The 23,467-nt window shown below is 42.1% G+C and overlaps 1 protein-coding gene across 1 annotated transcript in view; it reads left to right on the forward strand.

Annotated features, from left to right (window-relative positions):
* TRIQK (triple QxxK/R motif containing) overlaps nt 1-23,467 on the forward strand; it is a 196,425-nt gene that overhangs the window by 70,453 nt on the left and 102,505 nt on the right. The window contains exon 2 of the mRNA XM_044065456.1: nt 6,004-6,074. Coding sequence (XP_043921391.1) covers nt 6,014-6,074 — 61 coding nt within the window. The 5' untranslated portion in view covers nt 6,004-6,013. The remainder of the gene's footprint in view (nt 1-6,003; nt 6,075-23,467) is intronic.

A 23,467-nucleotide genomic window follows, 5' to 3' on the forward strand; every position in this document is an offset into this window, starting at 1 on the left:
CTTTGATATTTTCAGCGTCGACAAAATGGGATTCGATATTATGGCATTTTGGTAAATTGCAGTAAACCCATATATATATATATATATATATATATATATATATATATATATATATATATTTATATACATGTGTGTGTGTGTATGAGTATATGTATATATATATATATATATATAAAATGTGTTTATATATAATGTGTGTATGTGCATATATAGATGGATATAGATAAATATATATATATTCATATGAATGTATGCATGTGTATAAATAGATATACATATACATCCATACACACACGCACACACACATATATATATATATATATATATATATATATATATATATATATATATATGGTTCCCTATCTGAAGCCTGAAAATCAAAATCCTGAAAACTATAGACTGAAAGTTCAAAATCCTGAAAGCCCAAAATCCTGAAAACACAAAATGGACATACTGACGTCATTGTGGCTTTGCTATTGTTAGCCCTGTGGTGTTGGGTCATGCCTTGGGTTCAGGTAAGTGTGCGGTTGGTTTTATGTTAGGGTTAGGGGCGGTTTAAGTGAGTTAGGGTTAGGGCGCAGGGTTAGGCATGTATGCAATAGTGACAAATATTGGGGTTAGGGGCGGTTTAAGTGAGTTAGGGTTAGGGAGCGGGTCAGGTGAGTGTGCGATAGTGACGGACCTTAGGGTTAGGGTCAGGGTCAGTTGGTAGATATTAGTGTCTTTATAGTGACATATTAGCATTATTTGTGTTTTCAGGATTTTGGGCTTTCAGGATTTTGAACTTTCAGTCTATAGTTTTCAGGATTTTGATTTTCAGGCTTATAGTGTTTCAGGCTTCTGATAGGGAACTCTATATATATATATATATATATATATATATATATATATATATATATATATATATATATAAAATTATGGAAGTCAAGTATTTGAGTTGCCTTATATGAAGAGGGAGTTGTAAGACCATAACTAGAAAAGATAGAAGCCATAAGATATTGTGATATATCCTCCACTAAAAGGCAGGTGATGGCTTTTCTTGTTCTAGCTGCATACTGCGAAAAAATTGTAACTAATTTTGCAGCTATTGTGTGCCCTTTGACTGTCTCATGAAAGGAAATGCTCCTGTGAAGAAGCAAAGGTCAGTTGAGGCACACAACATTTGATGAGCTAAAAAGAATGATCCGATGTTTTCTGCACAAAGTCTTAGCACTAGAAAACAAGGGTAAGAGAAAGGAAAATCTCACAACTCCTACAAAAAATTTGAGAAACAAGCCAAAAAAACACGTGGCGTCAAGGTCCAAGCTGCAGACCACCAATGGCAGCTAACTAAATCGGGGAAGTTGATGGAGGAGCAGGGAGTTATGGGTAAGGGAGATGGAGCCAATATTTGCTAACTAGATCGAGGAAGTTGACAGGGGAGCAGGGAGTTATGTGTAAGGGAGGTGGAGCCAATGTAAGCTAAAGGCTTTAGAATTGACAGTTGTCAGATTCCAAGTCCCACAGGTTGAACCAGATGAAGACAGACAACTCGGATATATCATTATGGTCAGTATATTATTTTCGTTTATGTTCTAAACCGATGTTCAGGACTCCTGAAAATTATTTTACCCTATATACGTATGTGTAGAAGAGGTTTGGAAGCAGTACTCTTCCCAAAACATTCAGTGATGGGCAACCAGTGTGCTATATCAGCTGAAAATTATGTCTGAATCTCTCTTCAGGATGTGTTTTGAGAGAGAGAGGAAGAAAGAGAGAGATTATTAGCAGTAAAGTGGTCCTTTTATTACTTAAAGAACATTTTATTAGGTAGGCAGCTAAACTTAGTAACTGACCATGTCCCCTTGCAGTGGCTGTGTAAACAGACATATGGCAATACGAAGCTGTGTCAATGGGCACTATCCCTCCACTCCTTTCAATTCACAGGTCTTGACCAGTTAATTGGAATGCTGATGTGTTGTCAGAGTTCTATAGCCACATTACCCTAGGTCTAAAACTGGTGGTTTTGTTTTAGGAGGGGAGTAGTAGTAACTTTCTGGGTGTACAAATGCGTGATATTCCTTTTAAAAGTGATCTGTGTATCTGCACTTCCCACAGTACTTCAATCAGAAACTTGTACACATTACTTACAGTAAGTTTAAAACATGCAAATAAAATATTTTTGGCTTTACTGTAATTACAGTATTCTATATCCATTGACTACCTTAATGCATGCATTTTATCTGTGAACAAAGGAGTTAAAACCTCGCACACTGCCCCTGGTCAGGTGCTGACTGATTTGTTTTTTGAGTGACATTTATGCGCATAGTCACACCCATCCTTGTATTAAGGAAGTTTTTACCTCAGTTCCTCACCTGCCTTTGACAAAGAGATATCTTTCTACCTATTGTATGAGCGCTTCTCCTTCGACTGCAGTACAGACTGTTTCAGTCTTTTGGCTACTTTGAGGGGATTCATTTTCAGCTCCAGGTTTTTCAACTGAAGCTACATTCTGAGATTTATTGAATTGCTTAACTGCATGCTCTGGCCTCACAAGCACTATGAGGCTATTTCATGGTTTAGAATCTTGGCTACAGACAAAGCGTTTTTTTCTCAGTCTTGGTCATAGTGGGCAGGTTGGAGTCCTTTCAGAGACAGTGTTGACACACACAGTTTTTCATACCCCACAGAGATCATGTTTGTCTATTTCCTAACTACTAATCCTATTAAAAAAAAAAAAAAAAAAACAGAAAAAAAACTGTTGTGCAAGGTATACCAGTATATATTTACATTGCATGCACGTTGTGAAATTAACAAATAAAATGCAAAATGTGTTTAAATACACTGATTCTAATCAGCATTTTGTCTCTTTTACCACCAATAGCTAAGAAGATGAGCTTTATTTCTGTGTATCTGTTTCTTAGAAATCCAAACAGGAGTTGCATAATTCAACAGAGAGAACACTGTTTCAGGAATGTATTCCACTGTCCAGAATCCAGAAGTAAAGTAGTTACTCACTTGGCAATTGCTTTCATTTAAAGAGTTCAAAGCAGTCCTTCCTGTCTGGATTCAGATGTTAATGGTGTTCTCAGAGTCTTTTAGCAGTGGGGAAAGGAGGTTTATCAGTGAGTGAGCAAGTGTCCAAATAAGGTAATGCATTTGGGCACTGCAAAAGTGTGCACATTTAAGAAACAGGTTTAAAATGAGTTTCAGATTAGTTTTTGCCTCTAGCTATGTATGTATGTATGTTTATTATACGTGTGTGTGTGTGTGTGTGTGTGTGTGTGTGTGTGTGTGTGTGTGTGTGTGTGTGTGCATAGTATAATCTATAGACGGATATATAAATTATATATAGATAGATGTTGTTTTGCAAAATGATCGAACATTCTTAATGTTATGATGAAAAAACATTTAAGAAGTTTGAACACACTGAATACTGAACACTGTAAATATCATAGTTACAAAAGATCGAGGTAGGAAAAGTATTTCCTATCTCAGTTTTTACACTAATCCCTTCCACCTCCCACCCAGTAACACCAGCCTGATATTCATCTGAATAGTAGCCGTATTACTAGAAGGTTTTTATGGTAAGGTGTAGAGTTAGGTTTGGGGGGGAGGAGGTTATTAGGTTTAGACTTGGTAACACGTGCTAACCCTTACACTGCCCCTTCCCCAACCCTAGTACTACACATTATCTTAATAACAACTTTCCCGTAACATTGTTACTGCAATAAGACTCACTCAGACACACAAACCGGCACAAACACACACTAACAGCACTACATCCATTCCCTTACCTAACCCTTACCCTAGCCCTAAAATATGCACACTTGCACACAAACATACAAAATCCATCCCTAACCCTAACCCTGAGTCTCACTCACACACATGCACAAATACTGTCACCACCTCCTGTCCCACTCACCTTTCCTGACAAGCATCCCTTTGACATTTTGACTATTCACCTCTCCATACCTTTGATATCAAGCACCACCCCTTGCTCTTGTTAGAAATGGACATTTGACTAAATGACCGGAACAAATATGTGTGTGTGTGTGTGTGTGTGTGTGTGTGTGTGTGTGTGTGTGTGTATGTATATATATATATATATATATATATATATATATATATATATATATGCATTTATATTCCTTTTGCTGAAATATCTACAACTACTAGTTTAAAAACTATTACTGCTGTATACTCACAGGTACTTATTTAACAAGCATACTTCTTCATTTCACTCCCCGGTGAATTTGAATCATTTCCACACCTTCTTTAAAAATAGATCTAACCACACCTGATCAAATTTTGCTGCTGCATACTAATTTAATCAAATAAAATTGCTCTTTTAATTGCATGTTCGGTTACCCAACCTCTTCATTTTGGGTAATCTATCTCACTGACCATTTCAAGCCCCTTGTACTTTTCTGTCAAAAAACTTGTAATCTTTATTCAGAATGGTATATAGGTCCACACTGGCCTTCGCTACTTTAGAGTTACCATAATCCTTGCTTATTCAAGGGTGTAGCATGGCATACGTCATGGCATCACATCATAGTGTAAACCTTTTTGAGTAATATATTTTGCATAATGAAATATGCTAGAATTTTAATAACATCATAAACATTTTGTTTTTTTATTACTTTATAGATTCATTTTTTCCCTTTCTGAAATACAAGGGTAACTTTTAAGTGCCCCCACATTATTTGAATGGTGTGCTTTCATGAAACATGCTGTAACTTGAGTGGAGAGTGGGGCTACACTTTGTCGCGAATTCCATAAATCCAAGCAAAATATCTGTGCCTATTTCCATGTATTTGGGAGCACCTGCCTTCTCTTGATTCAGTGAGTCATTCCGTTATTTATATGTACACACACACACACACACACTTAAAAGTTGTACCATTTGCAGGACATTCCCTTTAATTAGGTCTCACTCCTGAAGCTCTGCCATTAATTTTCCCTTTCTTTTTCACAAATCTTAAGGCATTTTCTCCGAATACACCTCCTTTTTATCTTTATCATGCTTATTTACTTTCATGTACATGACAAAGTACTTTGTCAGCTGTTTTCCATCCAAAAGAATTCTGTCATTCTCTCTAGATACAATTGCCTTAGTCATTTACTCTTTTTATGTATACTTGGTCACTTTCTTTATTTGCCTATATTTGGGCCTATGGGATATGCACTTTTAGTAATGTGCAGTTTTTCCAACCTTCGGGTCCGGAGTCTCTTTACTTTTCCTATTTAGAGCCTGAATTTCCATTTCATTGTCAAATTTGCCTTGTCTCTATTTGTTAACACTTTCAAGCTTTTCTAGCACATTCCCATGTTTACATCCCATTCTTTTGAACTTTTTCCCTTGTTTGCATGTCTGATTTTATTTTATTTGTATTTATTTTGTTTATCCTTTCTTGATCAGGTTAGTCCCAGTTGGCTAGTGGCCTCTTTCCAGGGAAGACCCAAGATGGTGTTATCCGGCAAGGGCATTGGGAACTTCACTTAGCCTTTTCGACAGGTGTTGTAGGATTTTTACATCTAACTGAGCTGTCATCACTCAAACAGATTACATCTCAATTTAATGCTTCATCCAAATGATGAAAGATTTTGCTTGAATTTTCCCCTAATTCTGTACCAGTGCCCCATTTAGCCCCAATTCTTTTCTTCCACTGTCTTTCATCTTCTTGCTTTTCCCACTTCCTGAACATTAAATTACAGTAATGGTTAACAAAACATGATATAGAAATGTTGGACTATAATTTTGAAAGTCTCTATTTGGGATTACTTGCTCAGCCTCTAACTTGAATTCTTTCCAAGGTGAAAGCTGTGTTCTGTCCATGTTATCTTTTATATAGAGTGCAGCTCCCATAGAGGTTAGCATGAGTTTGCATTTCACAGTGCATGATTTATGTGCTACAGATTAACATGTGTGATTATCTGCTAAGTTAAGAATGTAAGTTTTATGTTATTTACAAATAAGTTTTGTACCTGAATCTTAGTCCTCTCTTTTTTTTTCCCTAGGCAAAAAACAATGGGTAAAAAAGATGCATTTTCTTCCAAAACGCCCATTGATCAGTACAGAAAACAAATAGGTAAGTGCTAAACTATCTTTGCCTGTGAAGAGTACTAATGTCTCATGAGTTGTCTGCCCTGCATTGTGTTATGTTAAAATATAACTTCCTAATTATGTTATACTGTGTGCATGCGTGTCCCCTTGTGTGTTTTTAATAGAGGAGCATTTAATAAGTTATGCAGTAAACTTGTTTGCGTCTGCATTTCCCACTGTTTACTTCTTATGATTTCTGTTTTTTTCTTATAGTTGGTGAATTTCTAACCAAGATAGTATATACTAGTACTTGTTTCAGAAAGGATTGTTTCACTTCAGAGTTTAACTCCCTCAGAATGTCCTCCTTGTGCAGAGTTTCAAACAGTGTTTTTGTGGAACTAGTTGTCAACAACCTGAACCAAAAGCTGGAAAAGTTTAGTCAGAGGGACTAGGCTACTGAAAACATGGGCTGGTATTTTCACATTTGCTATGAATGCCAGTATATCAATTATGTGACTCATTAGACAACGTTAAGTATACTTTGGGGTTTCTGGAGTTGCGTTCTGTCATTTCCAGCTTTTCCATCCTCCTGCAACTAGTTTGTTGACTGCAGTTTATTAAAGTGTATGTATTGTCATCCTGTCTGGTGGTGCTAGCATATCCAGTGCTGCATGACCTCGAAGCTGCATATCTTCAGGCTTTGGCCTGACTTTACCACGTAGTGTGCTTGTTTACCCTGCTAATGAGATTCCCAAAGTGTGGCTGAAGTCTGAGTAAGAGTTTCTGTGATCCCACCTGCCCCATCTTGGCCAGTTTTTTTCCCTAGGTGCTTTTTGTCCCCTTTGCCTACCAACCATCAGACATCCCCAATGGGACTCTGCCCATTCATTGTTCCTTACTAAAGAATTGCAGCAGTATACAATGGGGACAAGAGCCTTCCGGAGTGACCATCATTTAGGCAGACATGAGACATCCTTTTGCTGTCTCCAGTAACTTGACAGTGATGACATTTTGTGTAGCCTAACCCACCCCTTAAGGGGGAACAAGCTGCATACCCCACTACAGGTACCCATAATACCTTCCTCCTTTTGAGTGTTCTTTTCTGTGCACTTATTAATGTGGTTTGCTACAAGGTGGTCGTGGTGATGTTGTGCACTGAAAGTTCATCCCCCACCCATGGTTGCAGTCCATGACACTGCCCCTGCTTTGTAGAATTGTGGCTGTATTTATCATATCCCTCTCACCCTTCTGAGGATGAATGCTTTCCACTTCTACTTCCGTCTCTGTCAAGCACCCAAGATGCTAGTTGAACTCTGGTTTACTGGATCCATAGTCTGGGTTTTATCGCTTTATGCCAGAGGTAATGACATCCATCTCCGGCAGATTCTTATAATCTTTAGGAACCTTAATTTTTCAAGATTTCAAGTAGATACATGGGGCCTTCATTCTTCAGGAATAATATACACAGTGCCATTCTTCACAGTAGTGATGGGCAGGAGAAAGGGCAGGAGCTAGATTTGAACAGGAAATGAACACTCAGTAAGTAAAGCAGTAGGAGCTGGATGCAAACAGGGCTGACCACACGATAATTAAATACTTCCCCCACTCCATTCCCACCTCAGAGGGTCCTTGTCTGATAGTGCAGGTAGTTGCTCTATTTTGCCCATTTGTTCTATGTGGTGAGAGCCCCTGCACTAAGTGAAATCACTGTTCTACTACCCATATGGTTACAGCCAGAAAGACCTATTTGACAGTTCCTTCCCTGTGCAGCAAAGTTTGGATGTCAGAGAACAGATCAGCCTGCTGTTCCCTTGGAGCAACCTACCTGTAGACCAATCCCAGTCTCATCATGGCTGTTTGGTTGGGGGAGGAAGTCTGCATGCTTGCGCACACACACACACACACACACACACACACACACACACACACACACACACTTCTATTCCTATTTCTGCAGGAAAGTGCCATCCTGATGCAGAACAAGTCAGTGCCGCCAGTACAGGGGGTGATATGTCCAAACATCCCATAATTGTTGTCAGTGCCTTGGGTTTAGCTGCCTCCCTCTCCCAAAGAATGAGCAAGCTAGTGTCAGGTGCTCAAGCTTATCCTCCCCCCAACCTGGTTCCTTGAATGCCTGTGCTGGTAATAGAACATGGTTTGCCTGGTCCATAGTGAAGGCTTCATCCTCCTTTGGCATACAGCCTGCGGAAGCAGTGAAAATACTTATGACCTTGTCTAGCAGCTCAGAAGGAGTGAGAGACTTAAATGTGTTGCTGTAGTCAACAGTAGGGATAACATTTTGTTTCATAATCCCAAACTAGGAAGGGCAACAAGGTTGAGACTTTCTTGATTGTGGGTTGATTTCAGTGTAGTTAGAAGAGAGAGTGAGTTAGCTGGAAGGTTGGCAGAAAATGATGATGGTGACGGAGCTTGACAGGTCATCAATTGTAGAGGGAAGAAGCAAATGAAATCCTCTGTCAGAACAGAAAGAAGACGTACAAAGAGAGTGCAACGTGTCTGAATAGATTCTAGTTATAAGAATTGCTGGTGAAAAGAAGATTCCATAGTTAACTCCGTTGCACAGAAAAGGAGCCCTGACTTGCAGCTGCTTTACCCAAAGATTTGACTGTTCGTAGTTGACATGGCTAGGAGTGTTAATCTTGAGTGACTTATACCAAACTACCTATGTCCATTCCAAGGGATGGAAGTGATTAGAGTACCACTGAGGATGCTACCCCTGGTGAGGAGGCTGGTGTTCAGCTCCAACAACAGAAACTGGCAAGCATATGAAGGGTTTAATTAACTTGTATTGCCGTGGCATTACAGCCTTCCAGGAAGTAGCACAAAACTAAAAAAAGTGAATTTAAAATCAAGACCACCCCATATAACCAATAAAATAATTACACAGTTACTGCATTCCAGTGCCGTTCCTTATTTAAAATTAGAATTAAACCGTTTTTACATTGTAAAATAAAACAAATTTCCTTAACTCTCAAAACACTTCATTAACAATATGTTCAGAATTTTTATAGTGATACAGCACTTCAGCTTTAATATTATAAATGCTATTCTGACACTTCATAAAATGTGCTGCCAAGGGGACCATGTAGGTACAAAATGAAAGAAGAAAATTGGTAAAGGTCTCCAAAGAAGAAATGTATCTTCTTATTCCAAGAGAACTGGTATACAGGACATTATGGTATGCAGTCATCTTAAGTGCCCTGAGGAATGCATTCAGAGCTTGGCATCATCCCATATTTGGGTACAGATAGTCATGTGGCCAGTGTGTGTGTAGATTTGTGATTGTAAATAGTTTGGGTGATTTTTTTTTTTTTTTGGTGTTCTTGCATTTTACCATTCACCTTGGCTGTCCTGTTTTTGATTCATTCACCATTCTTCCTGTTAACTTCATTGAACTATGAGAGGTGAATTCTGCAACATCAAAATTGATGTGTATGTAGTGCAATGCCCTTGTGGTATCAGTTGTTTGGGGGAGACCAAAATGGTCTTCTCCATGAGACTGATGGGATATTGTAAAAATATTAGGAGTACAACTCTAGAAAGACCCTTGGTAGAACATTTGATGAAGTTTGTGTATGCTTGTGATTTCTTGCACAGTAATCTAGACAAGGCAAAATACTGCAGACAACTATAGGTCAACATTCCTAATTGTGAAACCCGATAACTCCTTGGAGAAGGCAGGTTGTGTTGAGGGGGTGTTGTCTGTGTGTGGTGCTGGAATCCAGGAGTGCTATCTCACAATACGAGCTTTCTTATGGGCTGTTGCCCACAAGTATTGCATAAGAGAACTGTGAAGGAGAAATATAAACAGCACACTGTGAATTTCACCCTATATGCAAAATGTGATCCAGTATGTCCTTGCAATTCTCCGACCCCTCCAGTTTGCACAACCATCCTGTGCACGCAAGTTGTGGTTCATCTTTGTGCTACATTGATAATTCTTTGCAGTCTGCAGTATATGTGTGCCTGACCATGACTTATGCGACCTGCACAGTATTCACATGATGACTGAGCCGCTTGCAGAAATGATGCTTCTGTGCTCTTTGAAGGCTTGCTGTGCTGATCTAATCTGTACAGCAGATGTGTTTGCAGCCAACTAACTGGTGGGTGATCATCCTGTATTTCCTTGTCAAGTAGCAGTCTGATGGTAATTTTACATCGTGAAGCATTTAAAAAGTTTAAATGCAGTGGCAAACTGCCACCTTATGGCAAACACTACCTGTGTATGTATTGTTTGGATGGCATTTTGAAGCTTTTTGTGAGATGTATAAAGGTTTTACCTCCAGTATTCTAAGAGACTAGAAAAACAATATTATTTAAAGTGGAAAAAGGTTTCACAGCCTCCCACAGAGGAGCAGCTTCAGGATAGACTTCTTTGACTTCAAGGGCTGAACTGGTGAATGCTCAGTCCAAGTCTGTTAAACATATGAAGAGATAAAATGGACAACATAAATGACTATCAGCTTTGTTTTCCAGATCCTCACTTAAGAAAACTGAATCATATGGTAAAACTGAGTCATTTGGTAGTGCTTCCAAGCTGTCAGTCAAACTTGTTATTGAAAAGTCTTCTGTTAAACTGGTTAACACTGAAAATTCATCTTTGTTTACTGATAGAGAATTTTAACAGACTATGGGCTGCTATGATGTTGAAGGTCAGGTAGAAAGAGTAGAGCCAGATACAGAGTCTTTCTGTATCAATGTCAGCCTCGACAGGCTCCAGTCATAAGCAGGAGGAACCTAAGCCTTTGATTTAGCTAGTTCTGTAGATGTTACCCCTGATGTCTATACACTCTTAATAACTTCAACCACAAACTACCATTGCATGGACTCTAACTACTTGCATTTTTTTTCTTCTTTTTTTGGACAGATGGCAAACCTCATATTGGGTCTGGCTGTGGTATCTGATCCACCCTCAGTTTGTTAATCCTCTTTAAACCTGTCACCTCTAAGGACTGATAAATGAAAGCATGTAGACTGTCTTTCAAACTGTCCTACCACCATGTATCAAGGATGAATTGGGTTTGCACTCCCCATCCTGATGATCCTAATTTATTAGAAGCTCTTGATGAGATAGAGGAGAAAGGTTCACAGGCCCCACAAGTTGTCCACAAAACACTCTACAGGACGCTTAGTGAATGTCCCCAACTTTTTTTCCTTGGGTTGTCCCTCTTTAGAGAAGATGGGCAGATAGATGAGAGCTGAATGTGAAAGACTAGATATTGTGACACCTGACTGAAGGAGGCCAGGGAAGATCCTCCAACCTGTCATAGGTTCATAACAAAGTACTAAGCTAGCTGTCCTTGCGGTCCATTTTAAACCTAGCCAATTTCCCATTTTCTGCTCAAAATAACTTATCCCATTTGGATGTAGCTTTGCCTTACCCATCACATAATCAATAATTATATACTACTCCTAATAAGTATAACTGGGATCATACCATATATAATTTGAGGGGACAAATGTATGGGATAAAACATTGAGGAGTTGCCTCTGTCCTTTAGTAATCCAGGGGGCAGTCCTGGGATAAATTTTCTGTTTCCTATCCATAGAGCTAAATTGCTGTTGAAAATGGACAGGAATGAACTTTGTTTTGTGTGGATTGGGAATCTGTTCCACAGCAGCAGTATACCCTGTGATATATGCCCGTCTCTCCAAACCATTCTGTTGATATTGTAGAAGAGGTTTAGATCCCTAGACCAAGTATTTCTGATTCCATTAGGCCTTCTGTTAAGCCATAAATCCATCAGTAATGAGACTAAGGATGCCTTGTATGCCAAACACAGTTCACCTATTAGCATCCTGTAGGATACTATGTGTAGTGGCAGGGTTTGAGTTGATCCATGTAGGACATGTTGTTTAGGCTTTGCATCCTTTAGTAAGGTTTCTCTGTGGGTGTTCCAGTTGTTGCATGTATCTGGATAGATACTTGCTAAATAGGGCTTTATATTCAATGATTGGCCTAATGAAGGCTGAGTAGAAGGGGTAATGACATCTCCAGATCTAGATACAGTCCTTTTATAAGCTGTGCAATATAGAATGACTTTCTTACAACAATAGACACATCGCTCAAAAGTTAGGTCACTGTCCATATAAGTTCTCAAATCTTGACTAACTGGGTCAACTCTTAGGAGAGTATTGTCAGTGTGGTAGTTGCCTGTGGTAGATCACTTCCCAAAGACTACAGTAATGCATTTTTTGGCATTAGTTTCAGACCATGACTTTGATACCAGCTATTTATTTGAGACAAACCTTCCTGCAGGATGGCTAGGTTATTTGGGGATTCAGTAACTGCTCCTAGTTTGTAGTCGTCTGCAAATGTAATCACCTAGCGCCCTTTGGTGTTGGCTTTTACTTCAGAAGAGTAGATGCCAGACAGGGAGGTCGCACCACAGAACCCTAGGGAACTCCATTGGGGACTGGTCTCTGTGGAGGGAATTTTCCCTATTTTGATTATTTGCATCTACCTGTGAGACAGTTGGCAACCAAGCGGGTGACATAGAGGTTTATTTAGCTTTCCAACCTTGCCTCAGTTGAGGAATTGTGACAAAAGCTTTGGCCAGGTCAAGGTATGCGGCGTTTCCCATCTTACCTTCATCCATTGCTTTAGTGACCTTTTCAGAAATGCTACCTGATTGAGTAAGCATGACCTGCATTTGATGAATTTAAACGGAGATGAGTCCAGTGTTTGGATGTTCCATATGTTCCTATTGATTAATACTATGTCTTTCCAAGGCTTTGCTTATAAATGTTGGTCAGTCTTATGGGCCTGTAATTGCTTGGGTCTGTGGAAGGCTCCCCCTTATGTAGTAGAGTGGCTATAGCTGTTTTCCATTCGCTATTCACTTGGTATGAAACTTGTATGGAGGTTAAGATTGAAGAGTGTTGTTAGAGCTGTGGCTAAATCTTGCTTCATGCTATTTAAGATGTATCCAGGGATATTGTCAGGACCCATCGATGCAGTATTTTTACCTTTTGATTGCAGTTTTAGGACTTGGTTTTGTGTGATAGTTGGAGGTGAGCCAATTTTAGGTTTATCTTGAAGGACAGGGGAGAGAGGAGTAAAGTTAGAGCTAAATTTATAGGCCAGTAGGTTTACTAACTGTTCAGCCTCAGTGTAGGTAACATCATTCACCATCATCGCAATGCATTGCTGCGTTGTGCTTTTGAGATTATGAACATAACTTTAAAAAATGCTAATTGTGTTTGGTAGCTATTTCAACCTCCGACTTGGCATTGGTGATTTTATTAAGCTTCCGAGTTGTTTGTTAGTGACAAGGGCTGTAACATTATAGAAATTACTCTTCTAATTTGTGGCCAAAATTATTTTCCTTTCATTATAAAGCTTGTTGATATTATGGTTCCACCATGTGGGTTTGTTTCTTGTGTTTGCTGTCCACTTGTTCCTACAGGGTATACTGGCATAGTGTGGTGGTGTACATTTCTGCATATTCAGTGGAGTTACCTGGGTTTGGTTCATGTCTTAGTCATGCTGGATTAAGATGCCCAGACATTATTCTGTTGTTACTGGAGCTGCCCTTGTAAAAGCTCCAGCCCTGCAGAGCCTTGATGCCGATCCCTAAGTAAAGAATCAGTTTCTTTTGACAGATTCTGGGCGCATGTTTACACATACTTTACTTTTCCTTTTAGGGAAGTAAACTGTCTTTCACATACCGTAAGATTCCAGCAAGAGTCTGCAGATAAATTGCATCAGATGTCCAATGAGGAGTTGCCAGGTAGACAATGTAAACACAAACTGCAGTCACAAATGGCAGCTGTGTTGCCCATTGTTGGGCTTACAATGAGATTTGCCAGCAACTCAGCTGAATGTGCAGCTAAGGCAGCAGGCACTGGCCTCGCTGTACATTGCTATGTGTGGCTGCACCTGATAGCTTTTTCAAAAGACACCAAGGCGACCTTTAACTGTACTCCCTTTGCCAAATCTGTTTTCAACTCATATGTGCAAACATGCCTGAAGAATATGCAAAGGCAAGGAAAGACCTCTTCTTCTGTTGGTATGAAATTTCAGACCATGCAGTGTACCTTTTCTAGGATGCAACAGATCTCAAATCACTCCTGGGTTAAGTGTGGCATGCAGGGGTAAAATAACATGTTTGGAAGGAGCCAGTGCAACTGTGGTAACTTTTGGAATGGTCATGCTTCCCCACTTCAGCCTCGCTGACTATGCTTGCCAAGGGTCCCATCCCAATAGAAGACAGCAGCAGGAAAAGGTGTGTGAAAGCTCATAAAGACAACCCATGCCCAAACCCTATCTGCTCTGATCAAGACACAGCCCATTTAACACCTTCTTTTTGGAATGTATAGCCAAACTTGGTGCCAGCTTCCCTAGCTCACCTCCAATATCTCCCCCCCATACTTTCCCCTCTGATCTCTAAACACATACCCCTTCTTCAGCCTCAATCCTGTGCCCACACGCATAATAAAAAAAACCTCCTCCTCTGACTGAAACCATGCTCCAATGCACCAGATAATTTACCTGCATCCTTCCTCAAACTATCTGCCAACAGCATAGCCTTCCCTATCTCCATCATAACAAATAGGTCCATCCAAGAATCTTATGTTCCCTCACTTTGGAGACCAGCATTCGTTATCCCACTCCATAAATGCGGTAAAAACACTGACACCAGTAATTTTCGTCCTATTGCCATACTTTCCCCCCTCTCAGAAGTCCTGGAAAAACGTATTCACTCACAACTGATGCCTTATCTAACACAAAACAGCCTCCTAACCCGCACACAACATGAATTCCGTCCTGGCCGCAGTACCATCACTGCACTCTTCTCCTTCCTCGAGTCCATTAACCATGCTTGTGATTCCGGCAGAATCAACCCTGTTCCTAAACCTTTCCAAAGCCTTCAACACCATCTCCCACAATATACTCCTATCACAACTCTCCTCCCTCAATCTTTCTCATTCCACCATAGCTTGGTTCACCAGTTACCTCTCCAAAAGACAACAAACTGTTAAATGGAAACATTCCACCTCTTCCTTTCTATACACCCCTACTGAGGTACCCCAAGGTTCTGTCCTTGGCCCCTTACTTTTCAGTATATTCATCAACAACTTTCCCCACTCCACCTTCAATTCTACACTAATCCAGTATGCAAATGATTCAGCAATCATCTGCTCAGCTGACACCCTTTCCAACCTTCTGCAGATAACCCAGTCAGCTTTCTCAAATACTGAAACCTGGATGCAAAACAACCACCTAGCCCTTAACGCGAATAAAACCAAATTAATGATTTTTTTTCACATCTAAACACTCCCCCATTAATAAAAACTCCTTCAAGATCATAAGCCAGAATAACACCCTCATTGAAATTGTCCCTCACACCAAACTGTTCAGCATCATTGACAAACATCTAAAATTCAATATTCACATCCAAACTAACCTTAAAAAAAAACACACCAAAAATTAGGACCCCTATATAGGCATAACCACTATCTCACCCCCTCCATCAGAAAGCCCCTTCCCTCCACATACCTTCTCCCCTCTCTAATGTATGGCGCTTCTGCGTTCTCAAATCTTCAGCTCAGCCTTGAAACTAAATTAGAAGCCTGCTACAGTAAAATTTGCAAATTCTTCACCAACTCTAGGAACTCATCCTATCACTGCATCTCCCTCCACTCACTGCAGTAGCTCGCACTTCCCAACTATCTGAACCTCCTTAAACTCACCACTGACCATAAGCTAATATTTAACCCATCCTCCTGTCCCTCTCTCTCCACCTCCTTAACCCCTTATTCCTAATCACTCACTTAAGTTAGAAAATCAGAACCTGCTCAAAATCCACAAACCTTTACGGACATCTGGACACTCTGCTATCCTGCTACTTAGCTAAATTATGGGACTCTGTTTCTCCCTTCCTTAGAATACTCACAACCACTCTAACTTTAAATCCCTCCTCCATTCCTACCGGTCTTCAAAGTGGGAATGCCCTCACTCCTTCCCCACATAGGACCCTCCTATATCAAAACCCACCTTCTAACTCTATGCATCATCTCTGCACTCACATCATTTGCCCTCCTACTCCTCCTTAACCTCCAGATTTTGTTACTGGTTTATTTCCAACAATTTATCGTTATCAATTGTAATTGATTGTTAATGACCCTTAGACTATACTGTTGCTAAAATTTTACTACTATTGTGGAATATAAAAATTAAATTGTAATTCACTCTTAATGACTCTTAGACTGTACAGTTGCTAGATATTATTATTATCATTATTGTAGAACGTAAATTTTTTTTAAACTGTAGAATGCTGCATAAAGCTGTATGACTTTGTTGCTTTGTATGTGTATATGTAAATATGTTTTTCATTGTTACTGGAGCTTTTTTCCCTGGGCCTTCACTGAAAATGGGCTCTTTTTTTAGGCCCGGTGGACTTCCCCAGTCATCAAACTGAAACAAATAAATTAAATAAACAAAGAAAGAAAGAAAGGAGCTCTCTCTCCCTCCAAACCAAAAGGATTAGGATATTGCTCCAAGTTCTTTGGTACCCAGAAAAGGCAAAGGATCCTTATGCCTTTGTTAAACTTGAGAGGTCTCAGTGAATTTATTCCTAGAGAAACTTTCTGGATGTTCATGGTGCAATCCAGTCTTTCCTGATGCCTATCTACAGTGGTGCAGTGGTTAGCGTTGTCACCTCACAACAAGAGGTTCTCCAGTTAAATTCTTGGATGGGGTGCCTTTTATGCTGAATGTGCATGTCTTCCCTGCATTTTCTCCCACATTCCAAAGACATGCATGTGGGTGTTTCTCCTCGTGCCTTCGCTGAAAATGGGGTCTATCCCAGTCAGACTTTCCCGGTAAACAAATATTAAATAAAATAAATAAAATTGTTAGAGAGTCCAAGAGGTTTCTGTGTTTCCATATAGAAGCCAAGTAGTACCTCTTCCAGATTCTGCTATTCCATCTCATTACGTCCCCCAGAGCATTCAACAAATGTGTGGTTGCTGTGGACCAGAATCTGCTAGGGATGAAGATGTTCCATTCCTGGATGACTGGATGCTAGCGACATCATCATGGAACAGGTCAGCATCTGCTTTGGGAGTCTCTTCTCAATCTCCTTCAGTTTCTGGGGACAACATTAAACACTGCAATGCTCCATTGGGAGCCTTTTCAGAGACTGACTTTTATGGGCTGTACCCTGGATACATTGTTGTGCAGGGTTTGTTTTCCTATGGACACGATCTTTCCATCACAAAACTTGGTCTCATCAGTTGCTCAGTTTCTGTCGGTAACAAATTCATGTGTCCTAGGCCTTGGAGTTAATGGCAACCACAAGCTGTACAGTCATTTTTGTCCAGGTTTTTCATGAGAATTCTGTGACACTTCAGATCAAGATTTCTAGTGCTTGTAGATTGCAGTGTAAGTGGTGGCTTTGCACTCCAAACCTAAATCTGGGCACTCCATTCCAGATCCGAACCCCAGTCATGGCGGTCACCTCGGTCACTTCTTCCCTGGGGTCGGGGGGGCATTGTACATCAGTGCTGTTGAGATGAGGGCTGTAGTCCTCACCATTCAGGCCTTTGAGGGCTGCCTACTGCATTGTGCGATAGATATTCATATTGTCAGCCTGGCAGTGGGTTCATATATAAACAAGCAAAGGGAACTCACTCCTAATTTGTACTGAGCAATGGTGAAGATTTGAAAATGGGCTGTTTCAGTAGACTGTTTTCTGACTGCCAGCCTCATTCTTTAGGAAACCAGTTTCCAGTGATCAGGCTCAGTCATTGCATATTGATGCCACTCAAGTGCTTCCTCAGACCTTCGCGGTAATGGAAGCTCTTCTGTCAGTGGAAAATTCCTTGGTGCAACCTTCGCATCACCAACCAGCACCAAGTACAGTACCATAATTTCCCTCATTCCTTCTTCAGGAAGTATCCCAGGGATACTACCATTCAGCAGTGATCCCCTGGACTCCTTTACACTTTTCCCTAATTTTCTTATTCTGAAGTTCATTCAGCAACCTAGGTTACAAGTCCATAGTCATTCTCATAGCCATATTTTGGCCTTTGCAGGTTTGGTTCCTCTTGCTCAGGTGTAATCTCTAGAGCATCTGTGTTTGAGACCCATCAAATCCCTGCTGACCCAACAGCCCAGTAAGCCTCATATGGATTTCCACTCCCTTTGACTGCATGGATTCTTCCTTGGCAAATAAGTCTTCAAACCCCTCTAAAATGGTATAGATTCTCACTTATGCCCAGAGACTTAATATTTGAAATATATACAATAGCAAGAGTATATGTTTTTCTGTACGCATTATTTTCAAATGTTTGGAAAAATTCATATTTCTAGTGTTTGCAGTATTAGGCTAACTTTTTCATATAGTCAATACAGATTTTAGTTATTCTCCCATATTAGTGCTTCTTGTTGCCACTGCTCAACATAAATGCAGGCTCTGATGTTTCCCTAGCACCTTTGAAAGTGTGTAACACCTTAAAGGTATAGTTCTAAGCCTTTTGAAGATCTTGTTCTTCAGTGAGACTTGTAATCTTATATTATTTGGATCCATTGCAACTGCAGAGTTGAAACTCTTTTAGTAGCTATTACTTCAGTTAGAAGAGTTATAGACATTTGTGTGTTAAACATCCCCTATATCTGTTTTTTAGAAGGATATTTTCCTTATTAGCAAATATGTTTTTTTGAACCCAAAGTAGCTACTGAGATAAATCTTATTCAGTCTGTACTACCTGCATGTACTCTTTCCAAGCTACATATGCTGCATTGTATACATGTCAACAGACCACTCCAGTTTTATTCAGGTAGAACCTGATCCGATGTTATCCATGTCACTATTCCTCACTCTTGGGGTTGTAGGATCTGACATCGGATTCCAGCTCGCAACTTTGCAGACAGCTTCTAGGCACGAGCTCCTCCCACTCCCATGATCCCTTGCTGCCCTGTAACCCCTCAGATGTTGTTTGCCACACACAGTTTCAAGTGCATATTCTCTGACTCTACACCATTTTTGTTCTGGCTCCTCTTTTCTTGTAGTTTTATAGTTTTGTACTGTATATTTCATAGTGTGGCCTGTTGTTTTTCTGACTTTTGACAGTAACTCTTCCTCTGGTTTCCAAGTTTAGTGTCCCTCTTAGGCTTTGGTGTGTTTTCTTGTACCCATCATGTCGGGGAAGCCTGTTTGGTTCAAACGGTGCTCCTCATGTGGTCGGAAGATGCCCATGTCTGATTCGCATGAGGAGTGCCTTTATTGTTTGGGTGCCGACCATCTGGAGGGTGAGTGCAACATTTGTGCCACATTCAATCCCAGGGCTCTGGTTGAGTGCCGAAACAAACTCCTCTTGAAAGATTTAGTCCAGGCGGGTCCATTGGCCCAGAACATAGCCAAATCTGGACCCTCCAATCCTAAGAGGAAGGCCACCTTTCTTCCTGGGTCTTCTTCGTCTAAAAGGCCCAGGCTATCGGATCCCAGGTCCTTGGATACGACTCCAGCCTCAGACCAGTCAGATCCGATGTCCTTGGATCCTAGGTCCTAGAGCACTCCTTCAGGATCCAGGGCCTGAGATCCGAGGTCAAGGGAATCTACTCCCAGATCCAAAGCCTCCAGATTGAGGTCTTCAGATCCAGCCAGATCCGGACCAGCCACAAATCCGGCTTCCTCGGATCCGAGTCGTGGGATCCAGGCATTCAGATACTCATTTGCCATTGGATTCCAGGTGGTCAGATCCCACAATTACTGAGGACTCTCCATCGGGTTCTGGCTTGGGGCAGTCCCCTTCTCCTTCTAAGCACAGGAGGCACTCTCCAGACAGGCAGGGGAGGTATGTGGGCTTCAGACATCCATTCCCAGCTAGGTCCTCTGCCTTATCTAGGTCCTCCAGGAGCTTGTTCCTGACCGATGTGGACAGAATGATGAGGTCCTTTCTCAAGGCTGAGATAAAGTTGGGGCTTCTTGTGTCCCCTGTCCATCTGGCCAGGGGTCCATCTCTCCTACTGCTTTGCTGGCTTTTCCTCATTTGATTCACCTGGTTTTGGACCCTCAGGCCCTGGGTCGCATAGGGGAGGAGATGGGAGTCCCTAGAGGCCTCTATGTGTCTACCCTGTTGGAGTACCTGTCTGCCTTTGCTTGGCTTTCCCCTGGGAAGATGGAGTTCTGGGTCTGATCTGTCACCCTGGAGTCCTTGCTTGGGGGCTCTAGACTTGTCTTTTTGGACTGGGTCCCTCCCCTTGGTGCTTTGGCCCTTGACAGCTTGGAGCTGGTACTCTCTGGGGGCCAGGGGGTGCTGGTTTGCTCTGATCTCTCTTCTCAGGTAGTCTTGCCAGATGGGGGTGCATATGGGGCATCTTCCAGCCCTTTGGCCTTCTCGGTTGCAGAGAGGACTTTCTAATCCACGAGAGGCTCCTCCTGGCTTCCCAGGGACCATCATACCCCCCGGGTGGACTCTTCTCATCCTGTTCCCAGTCAGCCCTCCCAAACTAGCCTTCAAGTGGTAGCCACACCCTTGGGGTCACCTTTTCTTCTGTGTCCTCCCCCGAGCCCCCCCCCCCGAGGAGGTGTCTCAGAAGAGATTGTGCAAGAGGAGGCCCCTAGACTCCTCTGCAGTCTCTCTCATGGAGGATATAGACCTTGATGAAGGGGATGGGTCCCCCAGGTTTCCACCCAAAGATATCTCCTTTGGGGACAGCTTAGAGATCCTTAAGTTTGAGATGATGGTTTTCCCTACCCCAGTCCTCCCAAGGAGTGTGTGTTCCTGAAGGCTTTGGGACGGGATAATTTACCTCCTTGGTTCCCTCCCATGATGAACTTATTTATCTTATTGCTAGCAGGGCGTGGAAGGAGCCGGGTACTGTGGAGTCTGTTCCCAAGAGCTGAGATAAATTTGTCAGTCCCCCTTCTGGCAAACAGTTCTGGTCTAAGGGTGTGCCAGTTGATGCTATTGTAGTACCTGCCGCCACCAAGAAAGAACTGGCGGAGGAGACGATGTCTGTTTATCCCCTTAACTGAGAGTCCCAGACAATTGGCAGACACTGAAAGTGGGTCTTCACCTCGGCTTCCTTCGGGCTGCGAGCACATATCTTCTTGGCACATTTCACCTGACTCCAGAAGGACTTTGTCAAGGAGCTTACCCTTTCCCTTTCTGAGTTACTTCCTGCCAGGGAGCTAAATCAGGTAACCCCCAAGCTGTCTACGCCCAATTCCCTAGCCAATTCCTCGATGAGACTGATTGCCAATTCTGCGGGTGGTGCTTCTCAGCCAGCTGGTACAGGCAATACTGTTCGGAGTTACGCCTGGCTGTGCCTTTGTGGATTTACGGAGTCCTTTAAGATGTCCTTCACCAACGCCCCCTTTGATAGATCTAACCTCTTTGACCCTTCGGTCAAAGAAAACCTCACCTGCAGTGAACAGGAAGGCAAGAACTTCTCAGCTGTGGGAATCAAATTTTCTACCCCTCAACGCTCCTTCTCCAGGATACAGCAAGAGGCCAGGAAAATGTGGTTTCACAAGTCACAGTTGGCCTTTCAAGATGAACCCTCTTCTAGAGGTTGTGGGAGAGGATTAGGTGGCAAATGCCACTGCAGCAGAGGGGTCTGCAAAATCAGGGCTCCAGGGAACCTTTCTCTCAGAAGCCCCCCCCCCCCCGGCACTCCTGAGGCGTTGCCCGACTGTACGGCCCTGGAGGCAGTCAGTGGGTCATTTGCCTCTGCTCCCTTTGGCCTGGTGAAACATTACAAAAGATCACTGGGTGTTAAACATTATTTCCAGGAGCTATTCTATTCTATTCCCTTTTCACAGTCTCCTCCTTCAATCAGGAGATCTCCCCGATGCTCCACCCCATCAGAGGGTGTTAGCTCACAAAGAAGTCATCATACATTTTCAAAAGAGTGCCATTCAAGAGGTCCCTCCAAGACAACAAGAATCCGGAACTTACTCTTACTTATTTTTAGTGCCAAAGAGGACAGGGGACCTGTGTCTAATTTTGGACCTCAGCATGCTAAATCTCTCCATTAAGAAGTCCAAGTTCCAGATGGTCACTTTCCAATCCATCATGCCTCTTTTGCACAAGAACGATTGGATGTGCTCTGTTCATCTCCAGGATGCATACTATCATAGAAAAATAGGTGCTCTAGGAGACATCTTTGCTTTCGCGTAGGGGCCAGTCATTCAGTTCAGGACCCTGCCCTTTGGTCTCACTACAGCCCCCCCAGGTGTTCACCAAATGCATGGCAGTGGTTGCAGCTTACCTGAGACTGCAGGGATTCCAGGTGTTTACGACTGGATCCTCACAGCTCCAACCAAGCATCAGCTGGCTGCAGACACTCAGTATATGCTTCGTCTCCTCGATCAGTTAGGTATTACATTGAATCTCCCCAAATCGAATCTGATTCCATCCAAAAATTTGGAGTTCATCGGGATTCAGTTGGACACTGAGTCAGAGGTTGCAGTGCTCCCTCTCCGCCGTGTACATCTCCTCAGATCTCATCTCTAATGCCTTCTTGATTTGACATATCTGCAGGTCCACCTTATTCTTATGTCCTTAGTGTCCATGGTGGCGGCAATCTTTCTTGTGCCGTTGGCCAGGTTCTTCATGAGGGTTCTTCAATGAACTCTAGTGGTCTTCCCTGTCTCACCCAATGACTACCCCAATATGTCTCACTTCTGTGTGTAGACATCATCTCCTTTGGGTGGGTTCAATCTCCCAACCTCCTGTTAGGCCGACCATTCTCTCTTCCTCCCCCAGTGCCGCCGTGACCTCAGATGCTTCCCTGTTGGGGTGGCGGGGGGGATTACCAGGGGAAAGACAGACAAAAGCATGTGGTCCTCCATGGAGATCAAACTGCACATTAAATGTAATGGAGATGAGAGCAGTGCTCCTCATTTTGCAAGCTTTTCAGGACTGCCTCCCTCTGGGTACCATTCCAGTTCACATGGACAACATGGCTGTTGTGTGGTACATCAACAAAAAAGGGGGAATATGCTTTTATCTGCTTTGCCATGAGGCCATGAGGGTGTGGGAATGGGCAATGTCCTTGGGGTGTTTTCTTCTTGCAAAATACTTTTCCAGCGAGTCTACCGTAGTAGTGGACAGACTCAGCAGGGCAATCCTAAGCCCTCACGAGTGTTCCCTGACTTCTTCATTGGTGAAAGGAATCCTCCTTTGCTGGGGTCCGAGAAGCTGCAATCTGTTTGCCTGTCATGTCAGCCACAAATTCAGCCAGTATTTCACCCTGATTCCCCTAGTCGGGAAGTCCCCCAGGGATGTTCTGGTTCACTATTGTCCCCCTGGTCTCCTTTATGCCTATCCTCCTATAGCTCTCATCACAAGAGTTCTTTCAGAAAGTTCGGTGCCTCAAGGCCACTTTAATCTTCATCGCTCCCTTTTGGCTGGGCAGGTGTGGTTCCCCTTCTATGGTCTTATTTGAAGTACCCCCTTGGG

The sequence above is a fragment of the Protopterus annectens genome, chromosome 3.part0 (genome assembly GCF_019279795.1).
Source record: "Protopterus annectens isolate FY-2018-M chromosome 3.part0, PAN1.0, whole genome shotgun sequence".
Lineage (NCBI taxonomy): Eukaryota > Metazoa > Chordata > Ceratodontiformes > Protopteridae > Protopterus > Protopterus annectens.